The sequence below is a fragment of the Gigantopelta aegis genome, chromosome 6 (assembly GCF_016097555.1).
Source record: "Gigantopelta aegis isolate Gae_Host chromosome 6, Gae_host_genome, whole genome shotgun sequence".
Lineage (NCBI taxonomy): Eukaryota > Metazoa > Mollusca > Gastropoda > Neomphalida > Peltospiridae > Gigantopelta > Gigantopelta aegis.
In genome coordinates, this window is record NC_054704.1 from 33,778,262 (window position 1) to 33,795,342 (window position 17,081).

A 17,081-nucleotide genomic window follows, 5' to 3' on the forward strand; every position below is an offset into this window, starting at 1 on the left:
CATTTCAGTCACTATTAGCGTCGTAATGTCTACAGTATGAAGTACAAAGATGTATTGTGCGACTGAATGTCAGTAACATGGTTTACTTGCTGAAACTTCTCTTTTCAAGTTTGTGTAGTTGTGACCCCTTATTGATTTCCATCAGCATATACTCGTATAATAATATACTAGTATACAAGAATAATATTAATATTTTGACAATAGCGATATTTAGTTTTTTTGTGTCTTTTTTTTATGAAGTCAGAAAGCGTGAAGTTGTTTTGATGTGGATGTCAATGACACATTGTAGAAGTGAAATAATATGGGTATTAACCTTCTAAATAAAAAATAGATTTACAATGGAGGATTTTCGTTTTCATTTTATTATATCTTATCACCTGAAAGGTATGTTTATAAAGACTGTAATGAAATTCCTTGCTGATGCTATCATAAATATATGTATGGTTAAAAGTTGAGACGGTGACCTATCTTCGTTAAAATCTTTCTTAATGTTAACAGGCTTGGCTTAAACTAAGCCACACTGAATACGTTTGAGGAATCCCAGTTAAGACCACGGGCGCTCTAGACAATCTCGTGATTATTCACACCTGTATGGAAGAAGAAATCTTTTGATATTTTGTTTTGTTAATATATGATGCTTGTCATCCATGCTCAAATTGTTCACTGAGCCATTTTAAAAGTAAAATTGCACTTCTGTAACCTGATCCACCATCTCAGTAGTCGGTATATACATGTTAACACCCTCAAGACAAAAAACAAAATAAAACAAAACAATCCCCAAAAACTCTATAACAACAATAAAAACAACAACAACAACATCGAACCCCAACCCTTCCAAAACACCAACGACAACAAAAAAAAAAAACGAAAAAAAACCCGAACAAAAAACAAACTAAAACAAAACAAAACCCTAATATTTAATTAACTTGATTTCAACCAATTCAGGACCGTACCTAGTCAAACACAAGTGGGGTGGCAATACAAAACTAATCGCGGCACAATAATACAGGATATTCTACAGGTAAGAAACAAACTGGAAAGGGGGACTTTTTAATATTTTTCTGGGTAATTGCCCCTCTTGTACACCAGATAGGTACGGTCCTTTATTTATTAATAAAACATTTTGTTGGAAAATATATAGACGATGACGGAAAGGTTAAGCGTGCGGTATTACAGTTTACGTGTGTATGTTGTATGTTGAAAACCAGCCGATATTTACCTAGGAAACGCTTAGTTTATAACACCAGCGTCTAGGTAAGACTAGTGGAAAAGACCCGGTATTATATTTCGTTTGCGTTAAATCGGCTTATAACTCTATAATCAATAAAGTTACAATTTGTATAAAAACATATTATTACTTTTTAAACCCATACCAAAAACATTTTAGTGAAAATAAAAGTTTCTTTACAAATTATTATTAAATTGCATACGTTATTTTACAATACATTTATAAAGTCAAGTGATCACGGTATTGTAATAGTTTATGTAACATCAAAAACGGGTCGACAAAATAAGCAGGTTTTTTTTTAGAGCTTAGATTGTTTTGCTGTTGCGTCAGTTAAGATTTACTTTTAATTTTAATGCACTTAAAAATGTAAATATATTTACACCTCATTTTATGAATTCTGTAATTTGTGGGTCCAGAAAACATACAATATTCGTTTTAACTAATCACCATCGAACCTGCAAATTTTATCTCGATGTAATCCATGTATAGATCGTGACAATGCTTGTACAGTATAAACCAATGTTAACTCAGCTAAATTATATTTTAATCCTGAAACTTACATGTACATATTTTTTTCCGTTTATGAGTTGCTGTTGAGTTTCCTCTTTTTTTGTTAAATAAAAAACGAAAAAAATAATTTTGTATTTAATATGTAACTATTTATTTCACATATTACGCAACACCTTTTCTTGTTTATTTCTTTTTAACATATAAATAACATGTACTTCATTAATTTTTAAATTTTACTGGGTTGTTACGATGCACGTGATGAATCAGTCAGTAACAGACGGCTAATAGCTACCGACTTATTATTAAATAATTGAAAATCGTTCAGATAAAATATAATTTACATTTCTATGGCATAGATGTGACCTTTAGTGCCCGAGTTCACGAAAAATGTTTTTATTAATATTAAATATATTTGAAAACCAACCGTTTCTTTGTAGACTTCTATACTGTGACAAAACACTATCGTCGGACATTTTGTTCTGATCTGGGAAAAAATTGTCTGTGTTTGATCAAATGCACAGACACCAATATAAGGAACTCGATATTTATAGGGTCTAAAACTACAGATGTTTGTGATTGTTTTCACCAGTACACTTACAGCAAGTTTGGTACTTTCAGTACAGAGATGGGGTAATCGTAATCAGTAATCATAATCGATTGTAAAGCATGTAATCGCAATCGTAATCGATTACATTGCTAATGTAATCGTAATCAGCGATTACTTTTATGATTAACCATGATTATTTACTAAATTTAGATATTTGTAGCATCAACTCCAGTAACAGTGCCTATAGTTAGCAGCAGTATTGGTCAATCCCATTGTCTACTACTCTAATAGTAGAACTATCATTTGCCTTTAGAAACAGAGGATCATAATGACTGGATCATCAAATGAATGTAACCCAGGAGATAATGGCATCTATCTTGTTTACATTTACTATAAAAAAAACCATTTGAATGAATACAGTGTTGTAGCTAGCAATAATTATTTTTTTTATATAGAAGGGCGCTGTACCCTGCCCCAGTTTTGTGTCCTAATTCATTGCCGTAAAAATAAATAATATTTATTTTTAAAATAAAAACTTGCGTTCCTCTCAAAGCATAAACAGCGTTATCACGGGTCTGAATTCAACAAAGAAACGCTTGACAATATCTCGTTTTGTCACAGGTGTGAAAGTCCACCAACGGTACCGTGCCAAAATTTCTTTTCTTTTTTTGGTGGTTACGACTGAAGACGGGCAGCCAGTCAGTCATATCAAGCTTGATTCCATGGGCAGCCATCTTCACACTGTCACAGACACAACCACAAATAACGCAACTAATTAAGCAAATACCCAGTTGAAAGTAGTTTATCAAGATAAACCTTGGTTTAGTTTCCTTTAAAATAGCTTAAAATATAAACACTTCTGATAAAAATTCCTGAAAGCTGATTTTAATGGATGTTCTACGAAACGCGGCGCTTCTACTGATACCAAAATAAACACAAGATATTTGTAATTTTCACCGATACAATTGGATTCTTATACTATGGCCCAAAGCAAACTAGCAACACTGTATAATTGATGTATGTAGGTATAAATGTGTACTTTAATAAAAACATGACTGGCAAATCGATTCATTGATAATAGTCATTTTTAGAATGTTAACAATTAAATGCAAAGAGCAACTTGTGCACATGTACATATACATGTCCACAGATATCAGTTTATTTATTTACTTGTTTTTTCTTTTCTTTCGTTCTTTCATTATTTCTTCATTTATAGATTTAAATTTTTATTTTATTTTAATTTGTGGATATTATTAAAATGGTATACAAACAATAAAAAACAACACGTAATAGTGAACAGACAGTTTGCAATTAGTAATTATGGCTTAGTTCAATAATAAAAACTATATAATATATATTTTATGCTTTGATACAATAATTATACCTATGATACCTATGTAATCGTGATTGTAATCATAATTGCTGAACGATGTATTCGCAATCGTAATTGTAATCGATTACTTTCAATTTTCTTGTAATCGTAATCGTAACATTTTAAAGTAATCGTAATCGTAATCGATTACTTTTGTCAAGTCATCGCCCCATCTCTGTTTCAGTATCTATTTTTTGGTGTTCGGACATTTTTGTCTGATCTGGGAATGTGTATAGCTGGAAAATATGAAAGTAATAAGTATTTTTAAAATAATATGAAAATGTTGTAGATACAGTTAAAATTGTGCACATCAAGCTAACTTTTGTATTTGCTGTTATAGCATTTTCGTTCACATTTACACGTTTAGGTCAATATTCTTGTCTGCCATTTTTTTTTTTTTTTTTTTTTTTTTTTTTTACTTTCCTCAGGATAAAATCATGTGATGTCAGTAGAGACGTCTGACACGAATGTCGCTTACCTAGAAACCGGCTCAGTTGAACAACTAATAATATTGATTGTAGAAGTTGTATACGATGAGAATCGTGTTGTAAGAGCGCTCTCACTAACAAATGGACAGTCGTAGAAGTCGTGAGAGCAGAAAGTTGACCAACTTTGTCGTGTCAGTTGGTAGTCTGATACTAGCATTTGTTTTATGCAGACACTGATATTCTAATAGAAAATATATCTTTAAAATGTAATGTTAGTCACGAAAAAAGGCTCCGTATGTCGCAAACTGAGATAGTCCCTTTAAACCGCAATGAGGTTAATATTTCTCAGTTTTATGAGGCAGGGCTCCCATACCACCCATCAAAGTCATCGTACATTCGCCATATTAATTAATTAATTAATTAATTAATTAATTTAATATAGTTTTTTTATTTATTTTATTTTTAGGTTAACAATGACGGGTCGATAACTTTCCAAGGAGCGGCAACATTCAGTGACACGACGCTGTATTCCTCCGGAACGACGACGGCCGTTTGTGCTTTCTGCGCCGACATCGCCATCAACAACGGCGGCACTGTGTGGTACAGGCAGACGAGCGATGCGACGTTCATGGCCGACCTAGCGCAGACAGCGCGCCAGTTCGAGACGTTCGGACCACTCTACAGTCCGGTGTCTGCTCTAGTGGTAACGTGGGAAGACGTCGCAAATTTCCAGGGGACTCCGGGCAAGGTATTATTATAAGATATTACGGAAGGGAGAGGTGGGGTGGGGGTTCTAGTTCAGTTGGTAGAGCGCTCGCCTTCAGGAGGTGCTTTGATTGCAGGGGATGGTGGTGGTGGTGTGTGTGGGGGGTGGTGGAGGTGGTGGGGATGTGTTTGTGTGTGTGTGTGGGGTGGTGGTGGTGTGTGTGGGGGGTGGTGGGATGGTGGGGATGGTGAAGACTCCAGTTCAGTTGGTAGAGCGCTGCCTTCAAGAGGTGCTTTGATTGCAGTTAATGGTGGTGGTGGTGTGTGTGAGAGGTGGTGGGGGTGGTGGAGACTCCAGTTCAGTTGGTAGAGCGCTCGCCTTGAGGAGGTGCTTTGATTGCAGGGAATGGTGGTGGTGGTGTGTGTGTGGGTGGTGGGGTGGTGGGGTGGTGGGGATGGTGGAGACTCCAGTTCATTTGTAAGAGCGCTCGTCTTCAGGAGGTGCTTTGATTGCAGGGGATGGTGGTGGTGGTGTGTGTGTAGGGGGGGGGTTGGGGTGGTGGCGGTGGTGGGGATGGTGAAAACTCCAGTTCAGTTGGTAGAGCGTTCGCCTTCAGGAGGTGCTTTGATTGCAGGGAATGGTGGTGGTGGTGTGTGTGAGTGGGGGGGGGGGGGGGCGGGGGTGGTGATGGTGGTGGAGACTCCAGTTCAGTTGGCAGAGCGCTCTCCTGAGGTACTTTGGTCACAGGATCTAACCTCCACGTCTGGTATATCAAAGGTCGTGGTATCTGCTGTCCTTTCTGTGGAAAAAAGATCTTTAAAAAGATCCCTTGCTGCTAATTACCAAATGTTTGACATACAACAGCCGATGGTGAATATATCATTGTGTTCTAGTGGAAAAATATTAGTTATTTAGCGTAAAACGCTAGGAGGGGAGTAGAGAAGAACAGAGGTCGGGAAAAAAAGAGACAATAATTGTTTTATTTAATGATGCATAATTGCTGTTATATGGCGTCGGATATGAAATGGTTTACCAAATAGATCATTAGAGAGGAAACCCACTAATGCCACTCCATGGGTTACTCTTATCAAATACATTTTACACTAATTAAACGAAAATGCCCGAATCTGGATAACAACATTTAGTCATTTTAGCATTACTGTCAATATATAGGATGCAAATGAATCACTACTCATTTTTACATGCATTATAATGGAAATACATGGTAAAAGGCTTTAAGGCAATTAGTTTTGCCGAATATATCGTTTTTGCCTGAATTTGAGGGTTTACTTCAGCATTGGGAGGAGGGTTGGTGCAGTTGCCCCCTCTTGCCCCGTCTCGTGCGCTTATGAATTTAGTACACTATAAATATATATATGTTTTTTAATATTATGCCGCTGTTATTGTTATTTTTTTATCACCATTTTCAAAACATCTGTCGGTGAACACAACAACGACAACATTGTTTGTCAGACAGAGCAGGTAGGTAGGTAGGTAGGCAGGCAGGCAGGCAGGCAGGCAGGCAGGTAGGTAGGTAGGTAGGTAGGTAGGTAGGTAGGTAGGTAGGTAGGTAGGCAGGTAACTAGTTTAACGTGCTCATATACCACTAGACTTTCGAACACTCCCATCCCGAGTCCGACCCCCGGATAAGATCGGGGGCCTGACTCGGGACAGGAATTTCCTACTCACTGAAGATAATTTTGAAATTTTGATTTTTAATCCAAAAAAGAATAAATGGGAAATTAGGGAGTTTACATTTTTTGACTGCGCCCTAAAAATTTAAAAATATTTATACTACACTAAATTAACAATTTATTAAAAAAAAAAGAACATGGCGCAATTTTTGATGGGCTGATCTAAATTATTTATTTATTAAAATTTATTTCATTCTACTCAATTAAATTTAGGCCCCAAGTAGGTTAGGAGGAAAGGTTGACCCAAGCCCCAAAGGAAACGTTTTTTAAATGGTTTACAAAGAAATGTCATTCATATTCGGAACATTGGTGTGACCAAATGGGGGCCGGGGTTGGGGCAGGGGAGGTCAGATCTTACTCTAACCATAAGGCCAAACCGCCTATGCCCTATAACCCCCAAAATGCTCCTATCTTCCGACATCCCAATTTCTGGATCCGCCACTGACAATGGCAACCTCAGATTTTTGTAACAGCGGGATGTAGCTCAGTGGTAAAGCGCTCCCTTGACGTGCGGTCGTTTTAGGATCGATCCCCGTTGGTGGACTCATTGGGCCATTTTTCGTTCTAGCCAGTGCAACACGACTGGTGTATGTGCTATCCTGTCTGTTGGATGGTGGATATAAAAGATTCATTGCTACTGATAGAAAAATGTAGCGAGTTTCCTTTCTGAATCTCCTCATGTGAAAATTACCAGTAGACGATGACTGATAAATCAATGTACTCTAGTGATGTCGTTAAACAATACAAAACTTTAACTCCCTCTCGTTACCAGTTGAACACGTTCCAGGCGCTACTAGCCTCTGACAACACGGTGTCGATGGTGTTGCTGTTGTACGACAAAATGACGTGGATCATGGACACCATAGACTATGCAGCACAGTTCCCCGATGAAGACCCAGCTACCCTGCCGCAAATAAGAACTCAGGTATGCTTCATAATGGTGAATATTCATTGAAAATGGGGCGGGACGTAGCCCACTGGTAAAGCGCTCGTTTGATGCGCGGTCGGTTTGGGATCGATCCCCGTCAGTGGGTCCATTGGGCTATTTCTCGTTCCAGCCAGTGTACCACGACTGGTATATCAAAGGCCGTGGTTTGTGCTGTCCTGCCTGTGAAATGGTGCATAGAAAGGTTCCCTTGATACTAATGGAAAAATGTAGCAGGTTTCCTCTGTAAGACTATATGTCAAAATTACCAACTGTTTGACATCCAATAGCCGATGATTAATAAATCAATGTGCTCCAGAGGTGTCGTTAAACAAAACAACCTTTAACTTTTCATTGAAGATATACCACTGTGTAGGACCGACACCAGATATTGGTACAGCCGTGGCTGTAATCTTACTACATATCTTGACATCAAAGAAAAGAAAGAAATGTTTTATTTAACGACGCACTCAACACATTTTATTTACGGTTATATGGCGTCAGACATATGGTTACGGACCACACAGATTTTGAGAGGAAACCCGATGTCGCCACTACATGGGCTACTCTTTCCGATTAGCAGCAAGGGATATTTTATTTGCGCTTCCCACAGGCAGGATAGCACAAACCATGCCCTTTGTTGAACCAGTTATGGATCACTGGTCGGTGCAAGTGGTTTACACCTACCCATTGAGCCTTGCGGAGCACTCACTCAGGTTTTGGAGTCGGTATCTGGATTATAAATCCCATGCCTCGACTGGGATCCGAACCCAGTACCTACCAGCCTGTAGACCGATGGCCTAACCACGACGCCACCGAGGCCGGTTATCTTGGCACCAAGACTGAAGTATGGTAATAAAATAGCTTTTACATAATTATTCTTACAATTATAATTAATAATAGGGTAATTATACACCTATATATTAAGACTTTTTATAAACATACGCCAACATTAACATTCATAGTAATAATTTTTAATGTTCAGAAATTGTAAATAAATAACTGGCATGGCAATTCGCCGCACAGTCGCAATATAAACTTTTAATGAAAGACATGCTTTGTTATAGGTGAGGTGTTCTGCAATGTTAAAGTTATATGAACATGATTAATGTTAAGTAACCCCCAACAGTAAGTTATTTAATAAAAGACAAAATTTTGATAAAAAAAATTAATCTTCTGCTTGTGCAAAGAGTAGTATGGTTTCCGAAATTTACCCGTATGTATCTCTATTTTTATTATTTTTAACTTTCATGGTGACGACAGTGAACCATGACTGGTATATGCTATCATGTCTGTGGAATGGTGCATATAAAAGACCTCTTGCTACTAGGGCCTCCACGAGTCGAAACTATTGCACTCGTGTACTCGAGGGTCAAACTCGACCCGGACTCGAGTACCCGACACTTACACTAGATGGTAATGAGACTAAGGAATAAAGTTAAATAACATTATGCATCTTAATTCCAGTGCTGAACATTGATGCCAAATCATGCCATTGTATTGCATTCCACACATTCAACTTTGTTTTCTCTCCATCTCATAGCCCTATAATGTAACCGGCAGCAAAATATTAAACATAAAAAAATATATAAAAAATTATAATATAATACTCTTCCTTGCACGGGGCGAGACGTAGCCCAGTGGTAAAACGTTCGCTTGATGCGCGGTCGGTCTAGGATCGATCCCCGTCGGTGGACCCATTGGGCTATTTGTCGTTCCAGCCAGTGCTCTATAACTGGTGTAACAAAGGCCATGGTATGTACTATCCTGTCTGTGAGGTGGTGCATATAAAAGATCCCTTGCTGCTAATCGAAAAGAGTAGCCCATGAAGTGACGATAGCGGGTTTCCTCTCTCAATATTTGTGTGGTCCTTAACCATATGTCTGACGCCATATAACCGTAGATAAAATGTGTTGAGTGCGTCGTTAAATAAAACATTTCCTTCCTTCCTTTCATATAACCTACTTGCTACTAATCGAAATCTGTAGCAAATTTTCTCTCTGACTATATGTCAAACTTGCTAAATGTTTAACATCCAATAGCCGATGATTAGTAAATCAATGTGCTCTAGTGGTGTCGTTGAACAAAATAAACGGGGTTTTTTTTCATGATGACTTTCTAACTGGCATGTTGGCGACGCGTGGTATTTTCGTATCACTGTTGTTGTTGTTGTTGTCTGTTGTAGGCTGGGTTTCTAAGCGGTGTAAGTAACGAGCTCCACCTCCTGGATGGATCACGGTCAAAGGATTTAATCAACGTCACGCTCTTGTCGAATATCGGAATTCCCGGAAAGTATCTGTTCCGAGTAGATTACAACATAACAGAACCAACACTCGCAAGTACGTTGACCGAGATTTAATGTGATTTATTTTAATAAAGAAAGAAAGAAAGAAAGAAAGAAAAAAGAAAGAAAGAAACAAAGAAACAAATCAGAAAACAAAGAAACCAAAAACAATAAATAGGCAAGCAAACAAGCAAACAAACATCATATTGAATTATTTCGAAGAATTCGCCTTATTATTATTTTTAAATTCAAATGCACTTGAAATTGTGAAAAAAATGGTTGATTAAATAGGGCCAAAACCACGAAATTGTGAAAAAAGGGTTGATTAAATAGGGCCAAAACCACGAAATTGTGAAAAAAGGGTTGATTAAATAGGGCCAAAACCACGAAATTGCTATGTTACAAATCAAAATCGTGAGACTGAACCTAAATCAAAATAACCCAAACTGATTTCATTCAGTATTTTATAGACACGCAATTAAGAAAGACTTCAAGATGGATTACATGTTTTTTCTGATTAAAATTATACTCATGGTTTATTTTGCAAAGTTTAACCTACTCTGTTTCTCATTTTGTAAATAACACACCAAGACCGTTTCGCTGGTCAACAAATACAGCCTATGATGTATAATGATAAACCAAGACATGTTACATGATTCTTTCCAAATAGAGACAAAATACAATCTGTTCAAGTAATATCAACGAACTGTGTCGTCAGTTTCAGTTTACTGCAACTGGTCAGGCAAAACCTGTAAGGGTTATCATAAATGGATGTTTCCAAGATAGCTTGATGTATATGATGAGATCTATACTATGCGAGCGCCATAGGCTCGAAGCCAAACTAGGGCTGTCTGGGGGCATGCCACCCTCCCCACGAAACGTTTTTTTGGCAGTCGTGTTGAAATGGTGCAATTAAGTGAGGAATTGTTCTTGTCAAATTACGCCTTATGTAGCAGAAGATTTAAAGAATTTCAAACATCAGTATTAATAATTCATCGATCGGAAACTTCAAACAGCAATCGGTTAATTTTAGAGTTGTACAATATAAAAATGTGATCGTCGTTCTCAAATGTATATATATTATCCAAATCCTATCTGCTGGCTACAACTCTTGATGATTTAAATACACTTTAGATAACATTACTACTCACATAGTAATCCCTATATATCGTATCGTAAATAATAACGATGACTTCCATGTATTGCTCTCGGACTCCGACGCCATATATAGAGGATTCGGAATCCAAGTAGTTTCGCCCTAAAACCATTTCGAACTCTGCATTGTTTCGCCCTTAGTCCTATTCACCCAAGGTTGGCTCGCCCTAAATCTCATTCGTACCGAGTCGTTTCGCCCCACAAAATAAATATATTTATTATAGTTTTGAAGTATTTTTTTCTTCTGTTCATTACCAAATATTAAGTAATGTTCTGTCTTTGGATATTAATGCTTTATCAGTTTACTTTCTGTCAGTTGAAGCTAGGCGAAATCAACATACCAACTCGGCGTTTTAACCTCAGCTGGGTATGTAGTATATTTAATAAGAAACCACAGCACATCAGTAGTATGCAGTGTGACTGTTCATAAATTAATTATTAATGTGAATACATTGTCTGTATATTATCTAAGACCTGTACGTATTTCATGTATATGGCTTGAGTAAATGATACTGGAAATAAACAAAATTATAATATTATTTTTATCTGTAAATATAAACACGCAATATATGACATCTAACAATCAATGGATATAGGACAAATCAATGAATAAATGTATTTTATTAACAAAATAAAAATTAGTGCGAATCGAAACATGGGGCGAAACGACTCGGTTAGAGGTACGAATCAACCCTGTTCAAAACGACTCGAATGAACTAGTAATAAGGGCGAAACGACCTGTTACCGATTCGTCACGAGTATTTTTTAATATGGAAAATATCAACCGAGTCTATGTTCATTGTTGGCGTTATTTGACACGTATGTAGCTAGCGTACTGTTCTATGGTTGTGAAATTTGGGGTTTTCAAAAAGCAGATTTAATTGAAAAAATTCACCTTGATTTTTGTAAAAATGTTCTAAAAGTTAAAGGATGTACAAGCAATATTATGATTTATTTTGAATTAGGTAGATATCCATTGGTGCATGAACGTACCTATCGTATGATGAAATATTGGTTCAAACTGATGTATAGTGAGATGAAATCTAGCTGCGTCTATAAAAATAACTGGGTATTTTTTATTAAGAAAACATTTCAAGAGTTGGGGCTTGGTTATATTTGGGACAATCAGGATCATCTGGTAGAAAGTACGATGTATTATTTATCACTAATTAAACAAAGGATTTTTGACCAAGCATTGCAGAATCTTTACCATCAGCTAAATACATCTGTGAAATGCAGCAATTTGTATAGATACTTGGTCGAAGACTTAAAAACTCAACAATACTTGGTCAAACCTATACCTGATATTTATAAAACATGTATTACAAAATTAAGGCTATCTTCACATATTTTGGCAATAGAAACTGGTAGATATAAGAAAATAAGTCGTCCCAATAGAATATGCATTTATTGTAATAGCGGAGATGTAGAAGATGAATATCATTTTGTATTAATATGTACATTGTACAGAGATTTAAGAGAAAATTATATAAAGAAATACTACTGGAATAGGCCATCTATGCTAAAGTTTATACAGTTGCTGACCAGTAAAAACAAAAATATATTGTGTAAATTGGGAAAATATATATTTAAAGCATTTAAAATTCGAACTTCCTTAGTCTAAATATACTGGAATTATCAAGATATATAATATGTTGCATTTGAATGTCAATTTGTATATAATACATTCTCCTTATTGAGAATATATATGTACATGTGTGTGTGTGTGTGTGTGTGTGTGTGTGTGTGTGTTCTATTTATTATCCTAATTGTATGTACATGTGATATTGTATGTTTACTAGTATTGTTGTTTGTTCATACCAATAAGCCGCTATGCTTACGGTGAATAAAGAATTGAATGTTAATCGGTATTTGTTGAGGCTCTGCCGAGACAAATACCGATTAACTAGACGAGGTTGATATTTTACATATTAAAAAACACGAGTAGCGAATTCTATTTATCCTATAACACTTCTAAAATAACATTCTAATTAATATGATGCCATCACGATTAGCACAGATTAGTTTGACGTCACGCATTTTAAAACAAATCTTTGGCTTGTAAGCAAATGACCCATTCACAGCAACACATTACCTAGAAACCTTGCAAATTTGCATACCATTATTAACCGGGTTAATAAAGTAAATTATCATATGGGTTTATGACATGGATATCATGGGTAAGTTATAGGATAAATCCGTAAATACAATGTGTTGAGTATGTTGTTAAATAAAACATTTCCTTCCTTCCTTCCATGTATTGTTATGGGTCATGGTAGTGACAATAACATGCTGTCAGAATGCACTGCACATGGTAAACTGCAATACAACAATGACAGTTAACAATACATGCTCTGCCTATTGTAAATAATAGAGAATGCCATGTGCTGTTTCATTGTTATGTATTATCAGTTACCTTTATCCTTTCTTTCATTTTTAATTTGTATATTTTAATTTTTAATAATTCCTAGAACACAGTAAACACCATGTTTCTCTCTCTCTCTCTCTCTCTCTCTCTCTCTCTCTCTCTCTCTCTCTCTCTCTCTCTCTCTCTCTCTCTCTCTCTCTCTGTGTGTGTGTGTGTGTGTGTGTGTGTTTTTTGTTTTAAACATATTTTATTGCATATAATATATAAAACGATTGTGCACAAGTTATCCAACTTACGAGGCCTTCTCCTAATTACAAATATTATAACATTATAGGCGACTACTATTACTACAAATATTTGAAACAAAGTAAATACACAAAACATCAAGCGAGACAAATTAACAGTGCAGATAAAGTGAAACTGGAAGAAAGACTACAATAACTATTCAGAACATAGAATATCAAGCAAAATATATCTGTAGTGTGAATAAAGTGCTAAAGAAAAGAAAAATGTGGAAACTGACGTAGTTTATCTTTCTAATCAGACGACGCGGCTTGGACGTGGGATAGTCGAGAAGTTCCGCACATTTTTATATACTTCTATCGAGCCATAATTTATTATCTAATCATTTATTAAACCATATTTTATTTATTGAATCTTTCTGTTTGTTTGATGTATTTTTGTGTCGTCTACCGTTTAGTACTAACTGGAGGTTTATTGGTACACATGTACTCAAAGAGTCTAATAGATGTTGTTTTTGCTGGGTATAAAGTTTACACTGAAAGAAGTAATGGAAGCTGCTCTCATTATGACACCCACATTTGCGCGATGATCTGTAACTAGTCCACAGCGATATAAATCAGCATTTAAGATACTACAAGTGTTTTTTAATCTTGTATGTAAGATATTTTCCATTCGATTTCCACATAAGTGGAACGAGGGCACCTTGTAACATTCAGGTGCAACTGCTTTTTTTTAAAGGTTGAAATTTGCTCACAGTTTTTAATTTCTAATGGCAAGGTGTTCCACTGATCAATAGTCGAATGAAAAAAGGACAGTTTTAATATACTACTCAAAAGAATTTAAGGGTCAAAAATTTATAACCAAATAAGTTTCAGAGTGTATTAGATTGATGATGTAAAACTACACCAAAAATTTTATTTATTGTTTCCACATTTACAAAAAAACACAAATAAACGTCACTGTATACAAGAAAGTCACATGACATGCTGTCAAAGTTGAAGGTTGTCAAACATGGATTTTACACATTAGAACATTCGTTTAATAGTGTGTGAATCCACCCCTGGCGCGAATACACTCGACACATCGTTGCCTCATGTTGTTGATCAGACGTCTGAAGAACTCTTGGGGAATGGCCTGCCACTCTGCCATAAGAAGTTGACCCAGATCATGAAGGTTGGCCGGAGGGGCATGGTTATCCCGAACTCTCCTGCCTAATTCGTCCCAGGCGTGCTCTATTGGGGCCAAGTCAGGCGAATATGCTGGCCAATCCATCCTGGCGATACCTTGTTGTCTTAGAAAGTCCGTTACCACCCTGGCGCGGTGGGGTCTGGCATTGTCATCCTGCAGAACTGCCCCGCCGCCAATCTGCTGAAGGCCTGGGAGAACCAACGGCCGGATTATCTCATTCAGATAGCGGATTCCATTCAGATTGCCATCCACCACATAGAGGGGGGTCCTGTGGTGGATAGAGATGCCGCCCCACACCATGACGCTGCCACCACCGAACCGGTGACGTTGTCTAACGTTAACGTCAGCGAAGCGCTCCCCAGGACGTCTGTAGACACGAACCCGACCGTCGTTGAACTGGAGACTAAACCTGGCCTCATCAGTGAACATCACTCGACCCCACTGAACACGTTGCCACCGCAGATGAAGCGTGCACCAGTGACGTCTTACAGTCTGGCGACGGCAGCGTAGATTATTGGCTCTCAGACGATTGCGTATGGTTTGATCAGACACTCGAGTTCCAGTCGCAGTCCGCAGATTGTCACGTAATCGGCGTGCAGTGGTTGTGCGTTGACGTAGAGCCATATTGGTGATGTAGCGGTCCTCTCTATTTGTAGTGCTTCGGAGTCTTCCCGAACGTGGACGATTTCGAACAGAATTCGTTGCTTGGTACCGTTGCCACAGTCGGCCAACGACACTCTGACTGACACCAAGTCTCAGAGCAACATTTCTTTGCGTATTGCCATCCTGAATCCAAGCAATAGCCCTTCCTCGATCTTCGATAGTCAGTTGAAGTTGTACCATTGTCGAATTTGGAGTGTGCACCGTACACGAACGCAAGCTCCAATTATACGGAAATTCAGCATTGGGAACATGGAATACACGTGCAAAGCGTGCAAATGAAGCGCTTTGTGAAAAAGCAAGTTATGGGCACTTAGCAGACCTTTCGCTTTCGCCCTAATTTACGTGCAAATGTAAGCATGTTTTCGCCATTAGAACTAGTCGACAGTGTCAATGACAGTGGATTTTAATTCATTTATGGGTTGCTTAGACCCACTTCCGTCAAATTGGAACAATACCATGCGTGACATTATGGTCTAGCTAATATAATTGACATTCAGAAAATAATGTCGAAAATATCGTCTGACCCTTAAATTCTTTTGAGTATATATTAGCTCTGGCAAACAAAATAGATATATTGTTTTGGTTTCTTAGTCTATAATGAACACGTTGTGTTACCCTAGGCGGAATGCAGTTTGTTAAAAAGTCAGGAGCCATACCATTAAGTATTTTAAACATAGTACATAATTTTTTTGCCTTTCGACGTTCAGAAAGGGTAACTAAACCAGTTTCTAAGTATAGAGCATTTCGTGTTACAAAGAAAGGTAGACCTGTTATTATTCTTGCAGTTTCAAGTTGAAATTTTTCTAGATGTTCCTTGTCTAAAACTGAGCATCCGTCCCAAACTTCAGATACATATTCAAGTACTGAACGTATAAATGTTGTATATATTTGCATCAATATTTGTCGATCTAGAGAATAACTTCAATACTTGTATTTCTTCAACACAAAAACCGTAGATGAAGCCGATTTATATGTGTTTTGAATATGATTTTTCCATTTCCCATTGTTTGTAAACGTTAAACCTAGATATTTCTGTGTTTGCGTTAAATCAATAGGCGTGTTACTAAAATATAAATTAATTGGAACAGGATCATTGGTATTTTTTGAGAATACAACTATGCAGGTTTTGTCAGGATTAAACGTGACAAGCCACTGAGATGACCAGTTATGGAGTTTCTGTAAATTTTCAAGATTAGATTCTATAATGGTTAAGTCATTTGATGAAGATGTTAAATTAGTATCATCGGCAAAGAGTCTAGTTACACAATTAAGTTCATCGACAATGTCGTTAATGTAAACTAAAAATAGGAACGCACCGAGTACTGAGCCTTTGGGGGGGTATTCCAGCCATAAGTGTACTATAATTGGACAAGGTACCATTAACAAAAACCCTTTGCTTTCTACTTGATATATAGTTTGTTATCCAATTAAGTAAAAGACCTGTTATACCGTATCGCTCCAACTTATAAATTAACCCTTTATGCCATACTCTGTCAAAGACTTTAGACATGTCACAGAACACTGCATAGAAATATTCCTTGTTATCTAGTGATTCACATATTTTTGTGTGCTATTCTATTAATTGGTATAAAGCACTGTGATTAGGGCGGTAAGCACATTGGAATTTATAAAATAGATTGTTAGATGTAAAAAAAGTTATAAAGATGCTTAAAAACAATCCTATCAAATATTTTTCCGATACAGCTAATCAGTGATATTGGTTTGTAATTTGAAGGATGGCTTCAGTCTTTTTTATGTAATGGTTTTACA

The 17,081-nt window shown here is 36.9% G+C and overlaps 1 protein-coding gene across 1 annotated transcript in view; it reads left to right on the forward strand.

Annotated features, from left to right (window-relative positions):
- Positions 1-17,081, forward strand: part of LOC121374236 (sushi, nidogen and EGF-like domain-containing protein 1) — a 35,707-nt gene that overhangs the window by 7,661 nt on the left and 10,965 nt on the right. The window contains exons 2-4 of the mRNA XM_041501246.1: positions 4,552-4,833; positions 7,258-7,410; positions 9,596-9,749. Of these exons, the coding sequence (XP_041357180.1) occupies positions 4,552-4,833; positions 7,258-7,410; positions 9,596-9,749 (589 nt within the window). The remainder of the gene's footprint in view (positions 1-4,551; positions 4,834-7,257; positions 7,411-9,595; positions 9,750-17,081) is intronic.